General features: G+C 37.8%; 1 protein-coding gene across 3 annotated transcripts in view; it reads right to left on the reverse strand.

Annotated features, from left to right (window-relative positions):
- ADAMTS20 (ADAM metallopeptidase with thrombospondin type 1 motif 20) overlaps positions 1-20,352 on the reverse strand; it is a 97,014-nt gene that overhangs the window by 10,627 nt on the left and 66,035 nt on the right. For all 3 annotated transcript variants that reach the window (XM_083820179.1, XM_083820178.1, XM_083820177.1), the window contains 2 exons: positions 4,746-4,913; positions 1,454-1,627 (listed from right to left, as the gene is read on the reverse strand). In XM_083820179.1, the coding sequence (XP_083676305.1) occupies positions 1,454-1,627; positions 4,746-4,913 (342 nt within the window). The remainder of the gene's footprint in view (positions 1-1,453; positions 1,628-4,745; positions 4,914-20,352) is intronic.

Below are 20,352 nucleotides of genomic sequence, written 5' to 3' on the forward strand. Positions count from 1 at the left end.
GTAACGAGGACAGGCTACTTTTCACTATGCCTTATATATTGTTCCAGTAGAGATTCTTCTTTTTAGTGTGAAAATGCCTATGTGGTATGAAAAACCTGGCTGCTGCTAATAGCCAGCTTCCCAGCTGTAAGCTGTACAAATGCTAGATCTGGAAATTTTTCTCATATGCTGTGACTGGTGAGGCAAGGAAATGACACACGAGCACTCAGAGCAGAGACAGCTGGGGAAAATATTCTGAGTTTGAGCACATACTGCACCAGGAGGGGAATACAGATAAACACCTGAAGAGTTACTACCAGTGCTAGATGTTCAGGGTTATGTAGGAAGCTGGTGAGAGAAGGTAACTGAACATGGGAACTTCAAGCAAACAGCAGTAAAAATGTGGAAAAATTTAGGAAGTAGACAGATCATGTAGTGAAACAATGCATTTGTAGTGAAGAGCTCATAATACCCAGCTGGAATATACAAGCGTTTGATAGGAAAGGAAAACTCACCCTCACTCTCTGAAAATCTGCATTTCTGATAAAAGGACATTCTGAGCCATTTCTACTCTAATTCCTAATTTTAACAAGGTCACGTTAGAAGTGAACACTTGGGAGAAACCTATATTGTCACCTTTCTCTCAATGTGGCTTAACAGAGGAATATATGCCAGAATTGCATGACTATTATCCAGGTTTTTGCAAAACACCAGCAAATAATTTACATATGAGCAGTAGCCAGTTCTACAGCATTGCATCTCTGACACATGAGTCTTCATATTCAAAGTTTCAGGGGGGTTGTCCTAAAAAATGTAACACTGCAGATTAAAGATGCTGCAACTGCACAAACTGAGTTTTTGTTTAACATTACAGTAAGAGACAGGCTCTCCTGTACACCATTTCATGTATTTATCTAGGTTTTATTTTCTCTCTCCCTCTGTCCATATGTGCGTGTGTGCATACATGGATACAAAACTTACATATTTTTGCATGTAGGAAATAGTCATCACTATAAAAAAAAAAAAAAAAAAAGTTGTTTCCTGAAGATAGATTAGTCGTTAGATTTTCTTGAGTATGACATGTTTGTTTTTGTTTCTTCTTTTCTGGTTAGTCTGCCATATAGAAGTTCTTGAAAAAAAAATAATTCCCAAAAATCTTATTGCTGAGGTTTTTACTTCCAGCTGATGTTTCATCTGTATTTCTCCTCTTAAAATGTGTTTTTTGCATATTTCATCATGAAGTTTTATTAAAACTTTTTTGCATTATATAAAGACCTTTGTAATAAAATGACACAATCCTATCATTAGGGACCTACCACAGCAGTTTTGCAAATTTGACCTTTAAAATATCCAGCATGTTCACTTGTTATTCTGCAACATAAAGGCTACTAGAAATGTATCCAAAGCTGAAAAAAGTAGGAAAACTCATTACATCACTCGTAGTTACTTCATACAAGTTGAAAGCCTTACTTACATCTTCCCATTCATCTGCCAACCAGCGGTACTGCATACAGGCAGGCAGCCAACAACGCCTCTGGCTAGTGGGCCGTGCAGCGTGATTACACACAGCTTCGCTCACTTGACCCAGGCCCTTCAGCTGACAGTAGATGTCCCTTTGCTGAATCCCCACTCCACAAGATACAGAACACTGAAATGGATCAAAATTAGTTGTGTCAGTGTGAAATGAGACAGTCAACAGAAAGTGGTGCAGTTGCCGTTACTGAGTGTTATTAGAATATTATTTAAAATACACTCTACAGACCCCACCATATTATCTGAATAAATTTATGATGAAAATGTACATTACAATTAAAATCAAAGCCTGTAAGATATACAGAAAATAAATGCATCCAACATGCCTAGATTGATCTGTCTGCTTATCTTAATTCACAGTAGGAACAATCAGCATATGCATATGCAAAACAGAAGTTTAAGGGTTTGCAGGATCAAACAGTTCAAAGTCCTGAGTTCACCTTATTTCATTATCCAATTGAAGAATGTCAGTCTTGCCTGTTATTTTAAAATGCAAATATCAAACTGAAAGAGAAAGAACCTCAGTATTTCATTCTAGAAAAATCTTGCAAATGGTGCAGCATTATGAGGCTATTGTCTTTCTTTTGCAGGTAGTACTAAAGGTTTTAAATCGTGATGAGCTTAAAAAGGTTCAGAACCTGTCTACCATATGTCTCTTTTCCTTATCCCTGGCCAAAAGGAGTTAACTACAATGGTAGTTTACTAAGCAGTACTTAATACAAAGACTTGCTGCAATAGATGTTCTCTTTTACCCCAGTAAGAAGCACAATTAGGTCCCAAAACATACCTAAAGACTCAACCTAATCATAAAGTAGATATTGCTCTATCAGATGTGGCCAAATTGTGGAGACTAGTAATAAATGGCAGCTTGCATTTTATCACCACCATTTTGGAACAGAGCTTGCATCACCTCCTCCTGTAATATCCAAAGTTTCCATGTTTCCCTATAAAAGGTTAAGAGTATGGGTCTTTTAATGAAATCACAGAATTACCAAATGGTTAAAGTTATAACACTAGAGAGCATCTGTTTCTGTACCTTTGTGTATCCTTCAACACTCCTTATCACTCAGGTATGGTCTTTAATGCTTGGGGTATTAACTCATATTCTCTCTTTAAAGTCAGTTGGTTTTTATTCTTGTTTTTCAGTCTGAGTGTAATAGCCTACCAATTTCTTTGATGTGTGAAATTACATGTATCAGTCTTATCAGGATATGTGAATTAGTTCAGTTTCTTAAAGAGAGAGCAAAACACCTATTTAACCATAAGCATAAGAGCATGTTTATGAGTTAACTCTGGAGAACATTCTTGACTTTTGTACAATCTCTGCCTCTAGCCCCTGTTTTAGGCAGCAGCCAGGCCCTTACTGCACCCATTTCGTTAGACAGATAAATGTTTAAACTCTCCCTCTCTAGGGTGTCCTGGGCCTGCTAGTAGCAATTATCTGAGACTGATTAGTTTTATTCATAGTAGGAATTTCTATTGTGATCAGAAATGTTACACTGATGGATTAAGACAGGAGGGTAAAACAAAAAAGTCCCCAAATGAACCACAACACCAAAACCTGTTTGGAACATTTTGGTTTTCTTTCATACTGCTTGAGTTAAAGCAACATACTACCCATTGACCTCACTTAAAAGGAAAATAAAATGGAAAAGAGCTATTTCACTCTCCATGCAATTATTCACTGATCTGTGGAGCAAGAGAATAACCATTTAGGTTAATTTGCTTGAAAAGAAGATCTGGTTTCTATTTCTTAAATATATATATATATATACATATATGCATTTAAAAGAAAACAAGGCATCAGCTGGGATCGGCTTTAGAACAGACTTCTAAACGGAAATTGGCATTTTCCTATATGAGAAGGTAAGAAAATATTGAGGGAAATGTAAAATACCGCCATGTGCTGAGCTGAACACAATTTCACAACAGCTGCCTGGTGGAAAAGAACCTGGGGTGCTGGTCAGTATCCTGCTGAACGTGAGTCAGCAGTGTGCTCAGATGGCTAAAGGCCAACAGCATCCTGGCTTGCATAAGAAGCAGTGTGGCCAGCAGGGCTAGGGAAGTGATCGCCCCCCTGTACTCTGCTCTGGCGAGGCTGCACCTCGAGTACTGTGTTCAGCTTTGGGCCCCTCACTACAAGGACATCGAGGCCCTGGAGCGTGTCCAGAGAAGGGCAACAAAGCTGGTGAAGGGCCTGGAACACAAGTCCTGTGAGGAGCGGCTGAGGGAGCTGGGGTTGTTTAGTCTGGAGAAGAGGAGGCTCAGGGGAGACCTCATTGCTCTCTACAACTACCTCAAAGGACGTTTGTAGTGGGATAGGGGTTGGTCTCTTCTCCATAACAATAAGTGATAGGACAAGAGGAAATGGCATCAAGTTGCATCAAGAGACGTTTAGGTTGGATATTAGGAAAAATTTCTTCATTGAAAGGGTTGTGGAGCATTAGAACAGGCTGCCCAGGGAAGTGGTTGAGTCACCATCACTGGAGGCATTCAGAAGATGTCCTTAGGGACACGGTTTAGTGGTAGAATTGGCAGTGCTAGGTTAACTAGGTTGGACTTGATGATCTTAGAGGTCTTTTCTAACCTAAGTGATTTTATAATTCTAACAAGGTGAGAGATATTTTACAAGATCAAAGTGGGGTGGAGGGATCACGTATTTGTGTCCACAATCCGTTTCTCTTCTCCTTCCCCCCACAAACCTGGCTTTACTTCAATATTCAGACTATGACAGCAATAACAGCAGTACCACTGAATTTGTCACTGTAGGTGAGAAGTAAGCTTCTAAAATTTACTGATATTTTGAATTTTCAAGTCAAGGAAAGTTGCAAGTAACTATTCTGTACAAGGTTCAGATTACCAAATACTTTCAATTTTCAGAGATATTTCTTGTAAATTATTAAAGAAGAAAGAAAAGAAAAGAAAAGAAAAGAAAAGAAAAGAAAAGAAAAGAAAAGAAAAGAAAAGAAAAGAAAAGAAAAGAAAAGAAAAGAAAAGAAAAGAAAAGAAAAGAAAAGAAAAGAAAAGAAAAGAAAAGAAAAGAAAAGAAAAGAAAAGAAAAGAAAAGAAAAGAAAAGAAAAGAAAAACAATGAACTTCTTACAGATATTCAAATTTGTGATTTGCATGTAAAAACTTGCAGACACATTTTTATTGAAACACTATGTTATGAATATGATATTGCCTTGTACTTTTATAGAAGAGAAGAACATAATTATAGCAGATTTCACATACCTCTTTCCATCTGCTCGGTTTCCAAGCAGGACATCTTCCAGCTCTACAGATTTTGTATGTCCGTGGTTTTTTTAAATGTCTGCAGTTTCCTTCCTCTATTTTAGCTTGGAAGCTATTAAAGCAATGCACATCACGATACTTCAAACCTTTTCCACAGGAAACAGAACACTGAAAAGAGAAGTATATTTCATTACTTCAGTAAGAATCTCAGAGTAATAAGAAAACCAGAAGAATCTGTGGAGGAGCCCCAAATGGACTCTACAGCTTTATGAATAAGCTTCTATATTCTGACATATCTACTGTACGTTTCTGAAATTTCTATGCCATTTCTCTTGTACCTAGCATTATTGATCAGATCCCTATCACACATTGCTCTTTCATTCAAATAGTCACTGATGCATATCTGAGCTCAGTCTACCATGCCAGCTTGACGTTATAGTCTCACAATCAGCCTTCTGTTTCTACTAAGCATATTGCTATTTTCATGTAAGCAGTATGCTTACCATGCTTAATATAAGCTTTAAAGAAAGAAAAACGCAAAATCATGGATATGATGTTTCCAGCTATTAGGCTATGAACTCAAGCTTGCTCTGACACCTCCTTTCCACGAGCTTTGGGTATCTCACTGTATGTGGCACAGAGGCCAGAGAAGATGTATTAAGTAGACTTTCCAGTTTACAGAGCAGGCCTTGGAGATTTGGCCCTGCCCCTGATCTCCCCTGGCTCTTCTGTTTCTTTCAGAAAATTGCTGCGATATGCCAGGCTAGCTCTAGGACATCTCCCACTCTGACATAAAACCAATGGAGCTGCAGACATATTTTGTGAAGCCCATCCCAACAGTATGCATTTGCCATGAGTAGGGTGCATCTGACAGATCATTCTCTTTTGGAAAATGAGCCATTACTCCGCTCACCTCCTGGGCAGCAGTGAGGTTGGTCTTGAACTCTTCAGACCAGGGCTATCCCTGTCACCTGCAAAGCAGAACTGCAGGTCCCAGGGAACTTTCAGCCAAAGAGTATCTGAAGCATTTATAAATGAGGTGGCAACTCAGCTGGTTTATTTTGGATCGTGAACTTTCAAAAAGCAAGCACTTAAGTCTTTTTCTTTTCTTATTTTTCTTTTTTTTTTTTAATTAACATTTCTATTTTATGTTATACTAACAAAAAGTTTTGTTAAATGGAGACACTTTGTTTTGTGTCTGGAAAGAGAACACATTTACTTTGTTCTACAATTTACCCTGTACTTTTATACTTGGACAAACATTTCCTTTACAATCAGCTACAGAATTGATACTCAAATCAAAATTTAATTTCTACATGGATATGGAAAAAAAAAAAAAAAAGAAGATATAAATATTGACTTCATTTCCAAGTACCTAAGATACTTCTCTGCCTTTTATCTTATATTGTTTTCTGTGTCACTAGCATTACACACTACATTACTACATTCAAGCACTTTAAAATACACATAATTTTCTATTTTCGGGAAATGAAGCTCAGAACAGACAGCTTTCAGTACAAAACCAGAAAAAACCTGGCTAGAGATAAGCTTTTAAAATACAGAACAAGAAACTATATCAAATTAGCCTGCTAATACAAAAACATTTTTCACAATAAGAGTAACTTCATCTCATTAAATAGAATCTCAGCTGAAATTCTTGCCCTCGATATAAAGGGATTTGTATATGTTTGTAAACATTGATAAGTGTAATATTAAAGGTTTAAACCACCAATGTGTTTAAAACTAAGTCATTGCAGAATAAAGTAATAAATTTCTTTTATCACACAATGCAATGGATAGCATGTTTTTCCTGCAACTATAATTATATTTGCAAAATGCTAAGGGTGCTGATTTGGTGACAACTTGCCTTTTACTTGTGTGCTAGACAATTCCAGTAAATGTTTCTAAATTAAATCTTTTTGCTCTCAAAAGAAACACCTTTCAATTTATCAGGAGGTTGAGGGAGGTGATTCTTCCCCTCTTGTGAGACTCCACCTGGAGTGCTCCGTTCAGCCCTGGGGTCCCCAGCACAAGAAGGACCTGGACCTGTTGGAGTGAGTCCAGAGGAGGGCCACAGTAATGATCACAGAGCTGGAGCATCTCTCCTACAAAGCCAGGCTGAGGGAGTTGGGCTTGTTCAGTCTGGAGAAAAGAAGGCTCCAGGGAGACCTTATAGTGGCCTTCCAATACCTAAAGGGTATATACTGGGTACCTTACAGTACCTACAGGGGGCCTGCAGGAAAGCCGGGGAGGGACTCTTTGTCAGGGAGTGTAGCGATATGACAAGGGGGAATGGCTTTAAACTAAAAGAGGGCAGATTTAGATTAGATATTCAGAAGAAATTCTTTACTGCGTGGGTGGTGAGGCACTGGCACAGGCTGCCCAGAGCAGCTGTGGGTGCCCCATCCCTGGAGGTGCTCAAGGCCAGGCTGGATGGGGCTTTGGGCAACCTGGGCTGGTGGGAGGTGTCCCTGCCCATGGCAGGGGGGTGGAGCTGGGTGGTCCTTAAGGTCCCTTCAAACCCAAACCATATTGTGATTCTATGATCATTTTAGCTTTCCAGTTAATGCAACTGATAAATCATCTGAAGTTTTCTTTTTTGTTGCTTTGAGAGACAGTAAGTTACAGAATTTTGCCAACTCATAGGAGGAAATTATCCACTTTTGAATAATACTTTTTCCAGGGAGCTTTTTCACTTCATGTTAATGTAATGTTATATGTAATAAATTAAAAAGGTGCATTCAACAGGCCAGGATTATGGGAAAAAAATCTGCAAAGTGCAGTAAATCCTTATGGGCAAAGTGTAAGCTTTCCAGAAACACAGGAACAGCATTTCAGTATACAGATCTGGTATCATTTTCTTTCACATATTCGTCAAATTACAGATCTGATCCTGTATTTCCATGTATCTAAACCCCCTATTTAACAGATCTTACAGTAAAACAGAAACTTCATTATGCAAGAGGTAATTCACTGGTGTTCTGATACTATGGGTTTCAACTTATGAGCTTTTTGAAGTTTTGTTCTTTTTTTTTATATATTATTTTTAACTGAAAAAGACATGAAGAAATGCTGAAGTTTAAATCATTTAGGTTAATGCATGTTTGTTGTTTCACTGAAGGAATGAAAACATTAGTAAAAGAACACAAAAAAAACAGCAGACAGTAAGTAGCTGTAAACTTCTGCTTAAATATGATTGTGCAAATTTAAAAACAAGTAAACCACAAAACTAAGTAACTGCAAGCAGCTTTGCTTGAGTCAGGCTCTTGGGGTACTGTGTCTCCTGGAGAAGCTGCTGGCGCCTCCAGCACAGGACAGATTCCTATATGCGCTGCAGCAAGCATCTCCCACCAACTCCAGTGAGAGGAAGAGAAACTTAAGTATCTGTGGATCAGATCCTTTGTAACTTCAGTGGGGCTTGGATGAAATTTAGACAACCGATTTCAAGACTATTATCCTTAGTCTTGCATCCACGTCAGCTGCAAAAGCACTTAGGCAGCCCTGAGCCACAGTATAAGACATTAAAAAATTTCTTTGGTAGTAATTCTACAACCATGCACAATCCTTTAACAGACTGACCAGCTCAGTTCTTTACCTCCCCATAAGGATGATCAATATCCTAAAAACAGTTTTTTCTCCCTTTCCACACTGTCAGGCTAAAAAAGAAATTCCTCTTAAGTGTACACTGGTAGCACAGCAGGCACCTTACAAAACACACTGATAGACAATAGTTAATGCAAACAAAGAAAGAGAAATGCTCCCAATTCTTTTTCTTTAATATGTTCAAAAGTAAATGAAGTTCAAAAGTAAATCCTCACTCTGGATGTAGATGATCCAAGGATCATCAATGGAAAATTCAAGAGGGCATATTACTCTGTAGGTACAGTATTCTCCCGAAAGAGGACACATTCTGGATGATAGATAATACATAAAAAATAGTTCTTAGAAGGATTGTTTCCTCCCCAAAATGCCTGGGCATTGGATGCAGGCAGGCTCAGCTGTGCTCCTTAGTGGACAGTGGCCCACCCTCAGCAAGGCAAATGAAGACTGCTCCTGCCCAACACAGCTTCTCACTGGTGACTCCTGGCCCGGTGGGGGTTGCCTGTCCTCCAGCACAGAGAGTAAATACCAAAGAATTCTCAAATGACGAATCAAAAGCTTTAATCAATATGAAGTAGGGATGAGTGTTCTAGCTTTCTGTAAAGATGGATCATAGCTGTTGCTCAGTTCTTTAAATGAGAAACATAGGTTCTGTGCAAGATCCCAGACTGGGAATCCCAAGCGTCTAGAAGCATCTACAAGCAGCTTACAGTGAGGTGTCCTGCATTGAGCTCCATCGCCATCATCTATGTTTTCCTCAGAGTTGCATATTGCACACACTGACCTAGGGCATCAGTACAAAGCATTGGATTTTCACCTGCACTGGACAAAGGCCTCGCTCTGTGCTCTGGTATCCACTCATGTCCTTTTACTGAATCTAGACTACAGTGCATTCCTTAGGAGGGTGACTTTTGCCCTCCACAAGCCTGTGTGCATATATTTGAAGCTCCTACTACATTACTACACGCTATTTGTGGAATCTGGTCCTCTCGCTGCTTGGTGCCCACTCTGTTCTCTGAGATGCTCTGGTAATGATCTTCCCAAGGCAAAGCTCTCCTGACTGGGAGAAGTGTAATGGCACTTAACTCTCTTGCTGCTTGACTTCCTTCTACTCAATAAATTTACATGTGGTCAAGAACAACTTGATCCTTACAATTCAAGACATCTGTAAAGTGGCTTCATTTGTACCACATTCCACATGATTGGAGGCTCATGGAGAGGACATTTTTTCCATACATTTTCTGTGGATTGCATGTGTAGAAAAAAATCCATAAGAACTTTAAATCTCAAAATAAATACGAATTATTTTTTTTTTAAATACTAGTTGAAAAAAACATCCTGTAATCATTTTACACAGAAATTCTAGCACTTGTCTCAACATTGGCTAAAGTAATATCTCCCATATGTCAGGTTCTTTTAAAAACATAAAACTGCAGTAAAAAGCTGGACTTGATTACTATTGTTCAAAGTCATTCCATAACACTGGTAACTAGGATTCATCTGTTTGTTTTTTTCATAGCAGTAAAATTCTACGAGGATCAGCCTGACAGGACTCCTGGTGCCTTCCGCAGCACAGACTGATGCTCAGGCAGGCATGCCATGATCAGGTCCTACCAAATTAAGGCTCTCTTTGCAGCTGACAGATGTGGTTTCACAAAAACCATACTAAAAAAAACCTTTTTTGATGCTTTTACTATTGGTATTATTTCATTTCAAGGTTGAAGACTTTGGATTATTTGGTGGATTTCATTCTAAATTTTCTTAACCTTTTCTTTCAAGGGAGCATTTTGTGTAGCTTAGCTGGAGCTTACCGGGCTTCGAGAGACTGAAGAACAAACCAGTAAATGGGAAGCATATAACAGGGTCTCTTTGTATTCATATTAGCCATAAAGAGACTTAACACACAAATGTGACCAAAAGCAGTGCTTTGACACTAAACATGATAACAAATATTACAAATGTTAGAAAGTGTGGGTTTTTATCTTCTTTTTCTTTCCTTTTTTTTTTTTCTTTTTCTATTTTTTTTCCTTTTTTTTTTTTTTTTTTTTTCCTTTTTGGCAGGCACTTCTATGACTGGACAGGAAGAATTTAAAACATGACAAAGATAACATATCAGAAAAATTCCAGTCCTATAGGGTTAAACACAGTAGTTGCTTGAGTTGTCTGACAAACCGCATTTTGATGATCTCTGGTTGGCCCAAGAGTCTGTTTGGGCTCTTTTAAAATTATATTAGAGGTAGACTGGGACCACTATTGCACAAGACACTCATAAAACATGCCTTTGAGCACTACTCAGTTGTGAGTTGTTTCAACACTTCCTTTGCTGTATTAGAATTAGCTCTTCCTGTGCCTGCCTCCTCTCTACTAGCTGCATCTCCCCAGAGGTCCGTGTGATGCTTGAGCATGAAACAGGTATAAATGAAAGCCTTCAGAGGAAAGCCTTCACAAAACTGTCATTCCCTTTACATTTGTACACTAGTGTCAAGAAGTAACACAGACTCCAAGAAGGGGTCCTACTGAATTCTTGGATTCAGAGTCAGGAACTTTTCACTAAAACGAGCACATATGCTCGTGCCATTAGCTCAAGCAATCAGAAAGAACCATGCCTACAAAAGAACAAATAATCCACCACTCTCAGAAAGTGGATTGAATTCCAAGAGGCATGTGTATTATTTATTTTTACATGTAGATTTAGACATATGCTAACTACAGAAGTTGCACTAAAGACATTGTCACCTCATTGAGCACAGCTTCATTTGAAAAGTTGTGTTATATCAGACTTCTCATGTTGAGAAAATGTTTTGTTTTGATTAAACTAAGTCCTCCTTGCAGCTGTGGTCTGTAGATCTGCCCTACCACAGTTTTAAAAAGCTAGTTGCCTTTGCAACTAGAGAAATGAAAGGGGTTGAAACTGGGCTCAGAAGGACTGGCTGCATAACAGGGTAGGAACCAGACACACAGCAACTTCCTATCATCCATACTTTGGTTTCCATGGTATGTGTCATGGACATGAACACCAGTGGACTCCAAACCGAATCCAGTGTGGGAGTACAGGACTCTGGAGGGTATGACCACAGTATGGCCTAACAGGTAAGTCTGAATGTGATGGCTGAGAACAGTGAAAGACAGCAGCAGTTTTTCTGAGGTCATCTAACCTGTCCACAGTCCATGGCCACATCCTTTCTGACAGGATTAAGTGCTCTTTGCTCCATGGAAAGGCAACCTTTGTCTGTCTCTTTTTAAGATGATAATTTTGTTTCAACTTTAATCTGAAAGATAACAGAAAAATGCCCAGTTTCTGAATAATTGCTTCTTAGGCATGTTGAATCATATCACAGAACCCCAGACTGGCTGAGGCTGGCAGGCCCTCAGGAGCCCACCTGCCCCAGCCCCTGCCCAAGCAGGGACACCCAGAGCAGGCTGCCCAGGACCACATCCAGGTGGCTTTTGAAGAACTACATGGAAGAAGACTCCACAACCACTCTGGGTAACCTGTGCTAATACTCTGTCACACTCACAGTAAAGGGCATGCTTCCTGAGGTTCAGAGGAAATCTCCTGTGTTCCAGTTTGTGCCCATTGCCTCTTGTCCTGGCACTGGGCACCAGTGAAAAGAGCCTGGATCTGTCTTCTTTGTACCCTCCCTTCAGGTATTTATGGACATTGATGAGATTTCCCCTGAGCCTCCTCTCCTCCAGGGTAAGCAGCCCCAGCTCTCTCAGACTTCCTCACAGAAGAAGTACTCCACACCCTCAAAGATCTTCATGGCCTATGTTGGACTCTCCCCACTATGTCCATGTCTATTGTCTCTCTTGTACTGGGGGGAGGGAGGATCGAACTGGACACAGGTGCAGCCTCACCAACACTAAGTAGAGTAAATAAGTATTTGGGAGGTAGATATAAATGAGAAACTAAGTATATACACATATATATGTGGATATGTGGAAAAACAAGAGATGAAGAAGGAATAAAGAAGGGCATTCTAGGGTTGATGTAGAGAGCAGGAAGCTAAAACTGCTATGAGAGGATCTGTAAGGCACCTACTAGGATTGTGTGTGTTAATGTATCCTTACAAATAAAGACATCCCAATTAAATAACAAAACAACTAGAAAAACACAAACCAAACCTTTTTCAGTATATTAAAGCCAGTCTCATCAGGACAGATGCTGAAGGGAAGTTGATTTCTTGTCTGCACAAGTCCAATTCTACTGATGGTATTACAGAGGCATTTTAGACAGTATTTAGAATTGCCACCATGTGGTCTGAATTTCTTTGTCTTGTGCAACTGGCTGTAGTGTTAATGAGGGATACCTCTCACCAAAACAGCAATCTGCCTAGATGGCAGATGAACAACTATACTCTGTGCAGCTGTTGGAAAAATCAAAACCAGAACTCTTGAAATTCCACTTAATGATCACCCACAGAATTTCATTTATTTATTCTAGTTAGATTTGTGAGTAAGTTTTTTAACTTGGCCTATGTCTCTGGCATCTCATCAAAGCACTGCCCATTACCTCAAGCTCAGCACAACCAAATCAGAAAACCAGGTCCATCTACAAAGGCCCCGCCATCTCTTTCCTGCTCAGGATGAACACCACCATTTTGTCCATCACTGCCTAAAGCCTGGCATCATTTCTGAGGCCAACTACAGAGCATTTGAAAAATAAGTTCAGCTCCCCACCTACCAGGTCCTATTCAGCAGGGTTTCACTGTGCCTTTTATTCCCAATTTGTCTACATACATCTCGTAATGAGACTGTAAGCTTTTCCAGTCAGCAACCTTGTCTTTGTTCTACCTAGATACCACGTACAATTAAACCCTCCAATAGGATCTTAGTTAGTACAATAACACAAGAAAAACAGAACAGACAAAACAGCTGCCACTTTGTCTTAGGAACTACAGGATTTGGCTTTTATTCTACCTATATCTTTAGATCCTGTTGGGTACTCACTTATACCCAAGTCTTTTTTAAGGGAATACTCAGATAATAATTCAGTGTTCAAAGTAGTACATTCCACAGGTTCTACTCCAGGTGCCTTCAGTAAAGAAAAAGAAATCAGAAACTTTTTTCTGTAAAGGACTGATCATACTTTACATATTGCATAACTACTCATCCGGCATTTTCAAATTACATTTTGTCTCTAAAAATGTAAGATGTATTAAGAAATAATTAGTTTAGAATTTATAGAGGACAATTCTACTGTAGAGATTTAGTAAGTGATGTAAGCACATTTAGATCGCCTTTTAAAACGCAATTCCCTAGCTCTCCAAGGAGTTTGCCAGTGCTCACAAAGTTCTTCATCCTAAGCTACTAAAAACACCTGTCACATCTGAACAGGAGGAGACAGAATACTCCTTGCTTTGCTGTTTGTTCTGGAGACTGCTTTTTAAATAAATAAATAAATTGTATAGTTACAGTCAGAGTACCAGTATGTGAGAATGTGCACAGTAGAATCACACACGTTCAGATATGAACTGTCATCGTCTGAATCTTTTGGGTGACATTGTTCTGAACAGATGTTTCTCCCCATGCAAGGAGTACAAGATTTTGTTTCTAGACAAAGTCTGATCCATTTTCTTTCAAAAGAAAGATATGTCTGATCTGGAGGTGACTCCAGTATGCGGTTGCTACAAGGAATGTGAAGATTCCTGATGCCAGGTAAAAATCTCAAGCCTGAGGAGGACTAATGAAACAGCAGCCTCTCATATAAGTTCAATGTAGAGCCTAAAAAACCATAATCATGTGATTCGAAAGGGAAAATCTAGGCACAGGTAATATTCAAGTCTGAGTTTCATAACAATAAACCAAAGTTCACTCCAATTTTGGACAAGTCAACATGGCTTATATTGTGGAGGCTACCATCTTCCCATTTTCCATAAGAGTATAATCAAGGCACTGGAGAACAACTGTGTTGTACTCTGCGTTGTGGAAAAGCCAATTCACAGAGACTATGGGGATTTTAGTGTGTTGATGGAAGGTTGTGTGGCACAGTGGAAGAGGATAAGAGGAAAGGAAGATGAACAAAGCAGTGGCAAAAATGGGCTACAAGAGGAAAATGTCTCACAGAAAATAAGACCACTGTCATACTTCAGAGATCTCAAACATGAATAGTTGAGTCAAAGTCCCAAATTGTATTCAGATGCCGTGACTTGTCATCCAGATATTATTTTCTTCCAGGTTTCAGCTCTCCTGGAAGACAAGCTCACTATTATACACAACAGTAACCTAAAGGACACCCAGCGGCAGACATGCTAGCACCAATATATGACAACACCAGTGAGATGCAAAAACAAGCCTTGTGCTAACTGAAGATATTTTCTGTTGCTATTAACATATGTTTGATATTTTTGAAAATTTAAAAATAAAAGTCACTATTTCACAAGTGGATGATTAATGTGATCGCCTTCAACAGTAATGACACGTCACATTTGGTAACTCATTTAACACTTCCTTTATGGGTTCTATTTCATCTTCTCTCTATTACAGTAAAAATTCAGTTGTATAGTTACTCTTCCTGCCTTACTTGCTCTTGATTTGAGTCCATTGCATCTGGTTGCCACCTGAGAATCAGAAAAACAATGGGTATTTCTGTCTCCTTTCAGCAGCCATTTGGCAGGCTCTGCTACCTCATGTGCAGGTCTGGATAGGCCTTACATGTCACTGAAGGGTCTGCATATACTTCTGCTAAGAACTTCACCATCACCCCTCATTCAAGCAACATTATCACTGTAATTAATCAGAACATATATTAAAACAATGAGAATTATGATCAGCTTATTTATTTGCTGGGGGGAAGCAAAGAGGGTGGGGAAGAGAACTGACAAACAGCATTGCCCATTAAGCATTCCTGCAACAGCGTATCTGGTACATGTACCTAACTTTTATCACCTTTCAGTTGATGATATATACAATGGAGACAGATGGCTGAGGCTAACCAACAAGTAAAAACAAAAGAACAGTGGAAAATTAAAAACCAAAACCAGACAATTCTGCCTTACCTCTCCTTCTGAAATCAATGGCAAACAGGAACAGAGACAGAACCTCACTAGGTCTTTCTGAAAAATCTTAATCTATGGGTATAAATTTGTGGCAAATTTACAAGACTGAACAGCAATTCTGTTCTCTGCCTTCTTTGAGATAACTCCCAGAAAATATTTAGTGCAGGCATGTTCAACATTGCACCATTGCAGATGGAAAATTTCTGGTGTGGCTAGACTTCAACAAGTCTTATTCTTTCTTTTTTCCACAAGAATGTAACAAAAGTTACCCCTTTAAGCAACTAGATGAAGGCAGCAGCACTGGAGACAAATTGTAAGTAAAGTGCAAGTATCATGAAAGAAGGGAGGCAGAAATGGAGATAGGAGATATGGTGAGAGCAAAAGAAACACCTTTTTTTTTTTTCTTTTTTGTTTCCAATCAAAGGATAAATTCCCAGACGTATTTTCCAAAGGGAGAACAACAGATGTACCTGTGTCCATCCAGCAGTTGTGCTCACAAACCTCCACAAAACAATAAAACAAAAAACAACCACCAACCACCAAAACAAAAACAACAATAAAACCCAAACTGATCCATTATTACTTCCAACAACAGGACAATTTAACAGTGCATCACAGGGAGTCTGGATATAGCCTTCTGCCTCTTATGAAGCTTGGGAAGACTGAACAAAGGCATGGGAATGACATGATCTGCATTCTCACTGAAAAGTAATGTTTGCCCCTTGAGAGTGATATATAGATTTTCACAGTAAAAGATGGACTATATTTTTAATATGATAGAGGATCTCTGGTGTGGGAGCCACATTTTCACAGAGTGATTGCACAGATAAAATGATTTGTTTCTATACTTTTCACAATTTAAAACTTCATTTTATGGATTCTCCTTTTTTATATTAAGACATAGGGTCTTTTCAACCTACAAACTACAGAAATAATGACATAATGAAGTCTTACTATAGCAGACGAATTACTTTAAGCTGAATTTGCAAAAAGGTAAACATGATCAGAAGGGAACATTGGATCCCACTAACTGCAGTCTCTGGTTTATCATTTTCAATAATGTTAGCTGCAGCAAAACAGTAGATCAGAAATTAAAGCAATACCAAATACATATGGATTTTTTCTGTCTGTCGGTTCTACAAAATCTACCACTTCACTTTTTTTCATTTATTTATTTTAATTTAAACTTTGAAAAAAAAAAAGGAAACAGAGCAATATATACTGCAATGATACAGTATTGTCACAATTTGTTTAAACTTTCTAGAAGCATGCAAAAATATAACTCTTTCTAAAGAATGTCATTAAATATCAGCTAAAGAATTAAGAAAAATAACACATTATTTTAAATATTAACTGGGCAAAAATAGATGTTTATAAGGATATTTTAGAACATAAGAAATACAACATTTTACCCACCTTTGCATGTTGTCTTCCAGTTTATTTTCAACCTAAGCCATTCTTCTGTATATTTTCAATTACTTACAGACCGATCTTTTCAACATTACTCAGTTATGTGCATAAATGTGAGCATATACCCAAGCTTCTGAAGGACTGCAACAGCAGGAAATCTAATCCTGCTCTCAATGAAGTGCAAAGGCCATAGCTAGATTCATGCTAGCACATACACTGATCAATATAGCATTAGTGGAGCAGGCTATCTCCCACGATAACTTGTTTTCACAGAAAGAACTAGGAACTCTCCTAATAGGGAGCTATGGAACACCTTGTTCTCTTCCTAACAGATGCCAGGTAACCAAAATGTGTAGTAACCTCCATAAATTTTAGACAATGCTAACACTTCAATCTATGTTTAGTAATTTTTAAATTTGGATTTCAAAAACGCTTTGGGGCAATGTTTATGAGCATGGACTGGAATTTTCAGAACTGCCCCACATAGCTGCCACAGGCAGCTCAGAATGTTTTATTTTTTTTATGGATCTGGCCACACAGAATCCAGAGGTTTCTCTGAAAATTCATATAATACAAAAAGAAATAAATATATGAGTAGCTTTACACTCACTTTCAGTGAATGGCTATATATATTTAGGAATGGCGTTAAAGATCACCAAGATCACCCTTTTTTTCCCCTCTCATGATATTCTTTTTTTTACTTTGACTGTGTTCCCCTCTTACTTGTCCTCTTCATACATGAAAGGTCTGAAAGTTATGTAAAAGTGTTTTAGGAATGTGGGAAAGTGTTCTCTCTTTGAGATTATATGAGTTGAGCATTGTGTTATGATCCTCCGTTTTCTATGCCTTTTGTCACTGACTACGTGGGAGCAGGACTGGGCTGTAAAATGACAGCTCCAGCAAAAGGCATTAAATGACATGTATCATAGGAGATCAGAAGTCATCAGCCTATTTCGGTCTAACTGAGCAATGGCATCAATTGCTGATTTTATCAGAAACAAGTTTGTTTTATTCTTGTTGTTCAAGTATAAGATCCTTTACAAATTCTATGGAACAGCAACCTTTAATCTTTTACAGAGGGAAATTTTAAAGGTGCTTACTCCATGAAAACAATGTCATTAAAATATCATAAGTTCAGTGCAACACAAAGATTATTCGATGCTAAAAAAGCACTTTCAGCAAAAGTAGTTAATTCCTTTCTTTTTTCTTTTTTTTTTTCCTAAGGACTTTAAACATTAGCATTCGTTAATAAAAGACACATTAAGTATAAGCACAAAGCCACACAACATGCATCAAAAAGAAGGGTTAAAATGCAATTGTATTTCACAGACACAAGTCACAGTCATTAAATTAAATTATCAGACATACATTATAACTTATTTATTATTTCAAGCTATACAGGTAACATAGCACCAAAATGGAGAAATGTGCTCTAAAGTTGATGAACAGTACACATAAATATTTGCTTTTGAATTTTGAAAACAAGTATTTTCTTTCATTTTTATCAGAATTACCCTAAATGAAATTCACTGTCCCAAGCCTGTTTCATGACATTATTTGGGTAGTGACATATGTTATCAGTTATCTCTGAAAAGGCACTCCCCATTTCCAGAATTTTTAAAAATGAATAGCATATGCTAACATTAAGATTTCAGCCAGTGGGATATTAAATAAACGTGCTGTACTGGTAATGAGGTATTCTGAAGTTCGACATTAGGCAGCAGCAGAAGTAGAGGTATAAGACTGAAGCTGGTTTTGAAAACCAAGTTCACGGATCCTGAATTCCCTTTTAATATAAAAGATTATCTTTAAAGATATAAATACTTTTTACACATTAGAAAAAATGAATGAAGGCACTTATCATACACAGCATTATTTTTTTTTTTTGCATTAAAATGAAAACAAATAAATATTTACTTATGCATGTTTAGGCTGTTTCTGCTCCTGCAGAGATTGATAGGCTGCCTGGCAATAACATCACTGGAAAGGAACTGGGATGTCAATTTAAAAAAAAATAATTTATACTCTTAAAAGTAATAATAGACTTCTTCCACTACTGCAAAGACAGAATTAAACAGAAATTCTTCTGAAGCAAATAACTCAAGAGAAAACTGAAAAACTAGAAGAACAGCTACTTTGAAGACTATTACGGTATGTGTCTGAAGGGCAGTTCATAAGAATTTCTGACACTTAAAGCTAACTTAGAAGATGAGCTGATCCACTCTTTTTATGCCTAAATTTATATGAAATCACAAATAATACTTTCAAAATTATGTAAAAACTATAAGATTAAGGAAAAAAATCCTTATTTTATCAACAGTTCACACAAACACAATATAATCATTTTCTGTAAGGGTCAAACATTACCTGTAACACTGACCATAAAGACACAGCACAACCAGATTTATATTGTTCTGAAAGAACTCTGAAAACAACAACAACCTAATATTCCTAAACTGTATTTCCCCTCCCCCCCCGGGACTTTTTCAATGTAATTTGAACTGTTAGTGAAACACTTGTTTGTGACACTCAGTTTCTTAACTAAAAACAAAGAATAATTGAGCTGACTAGCTTGTTGTCAGTGTTTCGTTATTTTAATAGTTTGAACAGGTGTAAAAGCACTCTGCAAAAGCAATACTCCTAGGAAAGTTTTGTTTATCCACTTTTAATTTAAGGTCCCTTTAATTACAGAAAATATTTTTTAAAACTTTAAATAAGAAAATAATCCTCCAATTACAATTTGACTGCACAACTGGTATATGGCAAAGTTTCAGGACAAATTGTTCAAACAAGTCATCAGTTACTGAACAGCAGAAGGAAGAGTAAAACAAAAAGTATGTTCACATTACACATTTTGCTTGGGTACCAGGTCAGTGCTTTGGCACCAGAAATCTCTTAACTTGCTACTGCGTCAAACTCTTTCCCAGCCAAGTACTGCACTTCACCTGGCAGGTGAACAGCTTCCAGTTTACAGACAGCTTACAGCTGGGGAGTCCTTAAACCTGCTGTAACAGGCACCTTCTGCAGCAGAGTGGGTCAATCTATCAGCTACCAGTCAGCACTTTCTATGTCCTTAGTCTCGGAAAACTAGAGTGTGATAAATACGTCAATTACTGGATTCATAAGAAAATTACATTTAATATTATTGTGTACTATATGCTAAAAATAGTATTTTTTTTCTCTAGTATACCTACTTTACATTACTGGTATCCACAAAAGCTTTAGAAGACCATGTGCACCGTAGGTTTGGTGTATCTAAGCATAACCATTGAACTGATTAACTGTTGATTCGATTATATTCCCACATAACTTTTTGTCAGGTAAGAGACAATAGCTTGGCTAAGAGTACTAAAGCATGTAGATATGGGAGATGCTGTTCAATGAAATGAAATGAAATGAAGTAAAATAAAGTAAAGTAAAGTAAAATAAAATAACCATATTCTTGAACTAAGTAAAGTCACATTATCCTAAAGCACTTCTAGGAGAAATTTGTTAAATCTAGTCACTACAGTTCAGTTTTAAAATTTTATGGTATCTTGGTAAATTTGTTATACTCTCCCTTTTCATGCTTGGGGTAAAAAATAACTTATTGACATTAA

The sequence above is a fragment of the Anser anser genome, assembly GCF_964211835.1.
Source record: "Anser anser genome assembly, chromosome: 1".
Lineage (NCBI taxonomy): Eukaryota > Metazoa > Chordata > Aves > Anseriformes > Anatidae > Anser > Anser anser.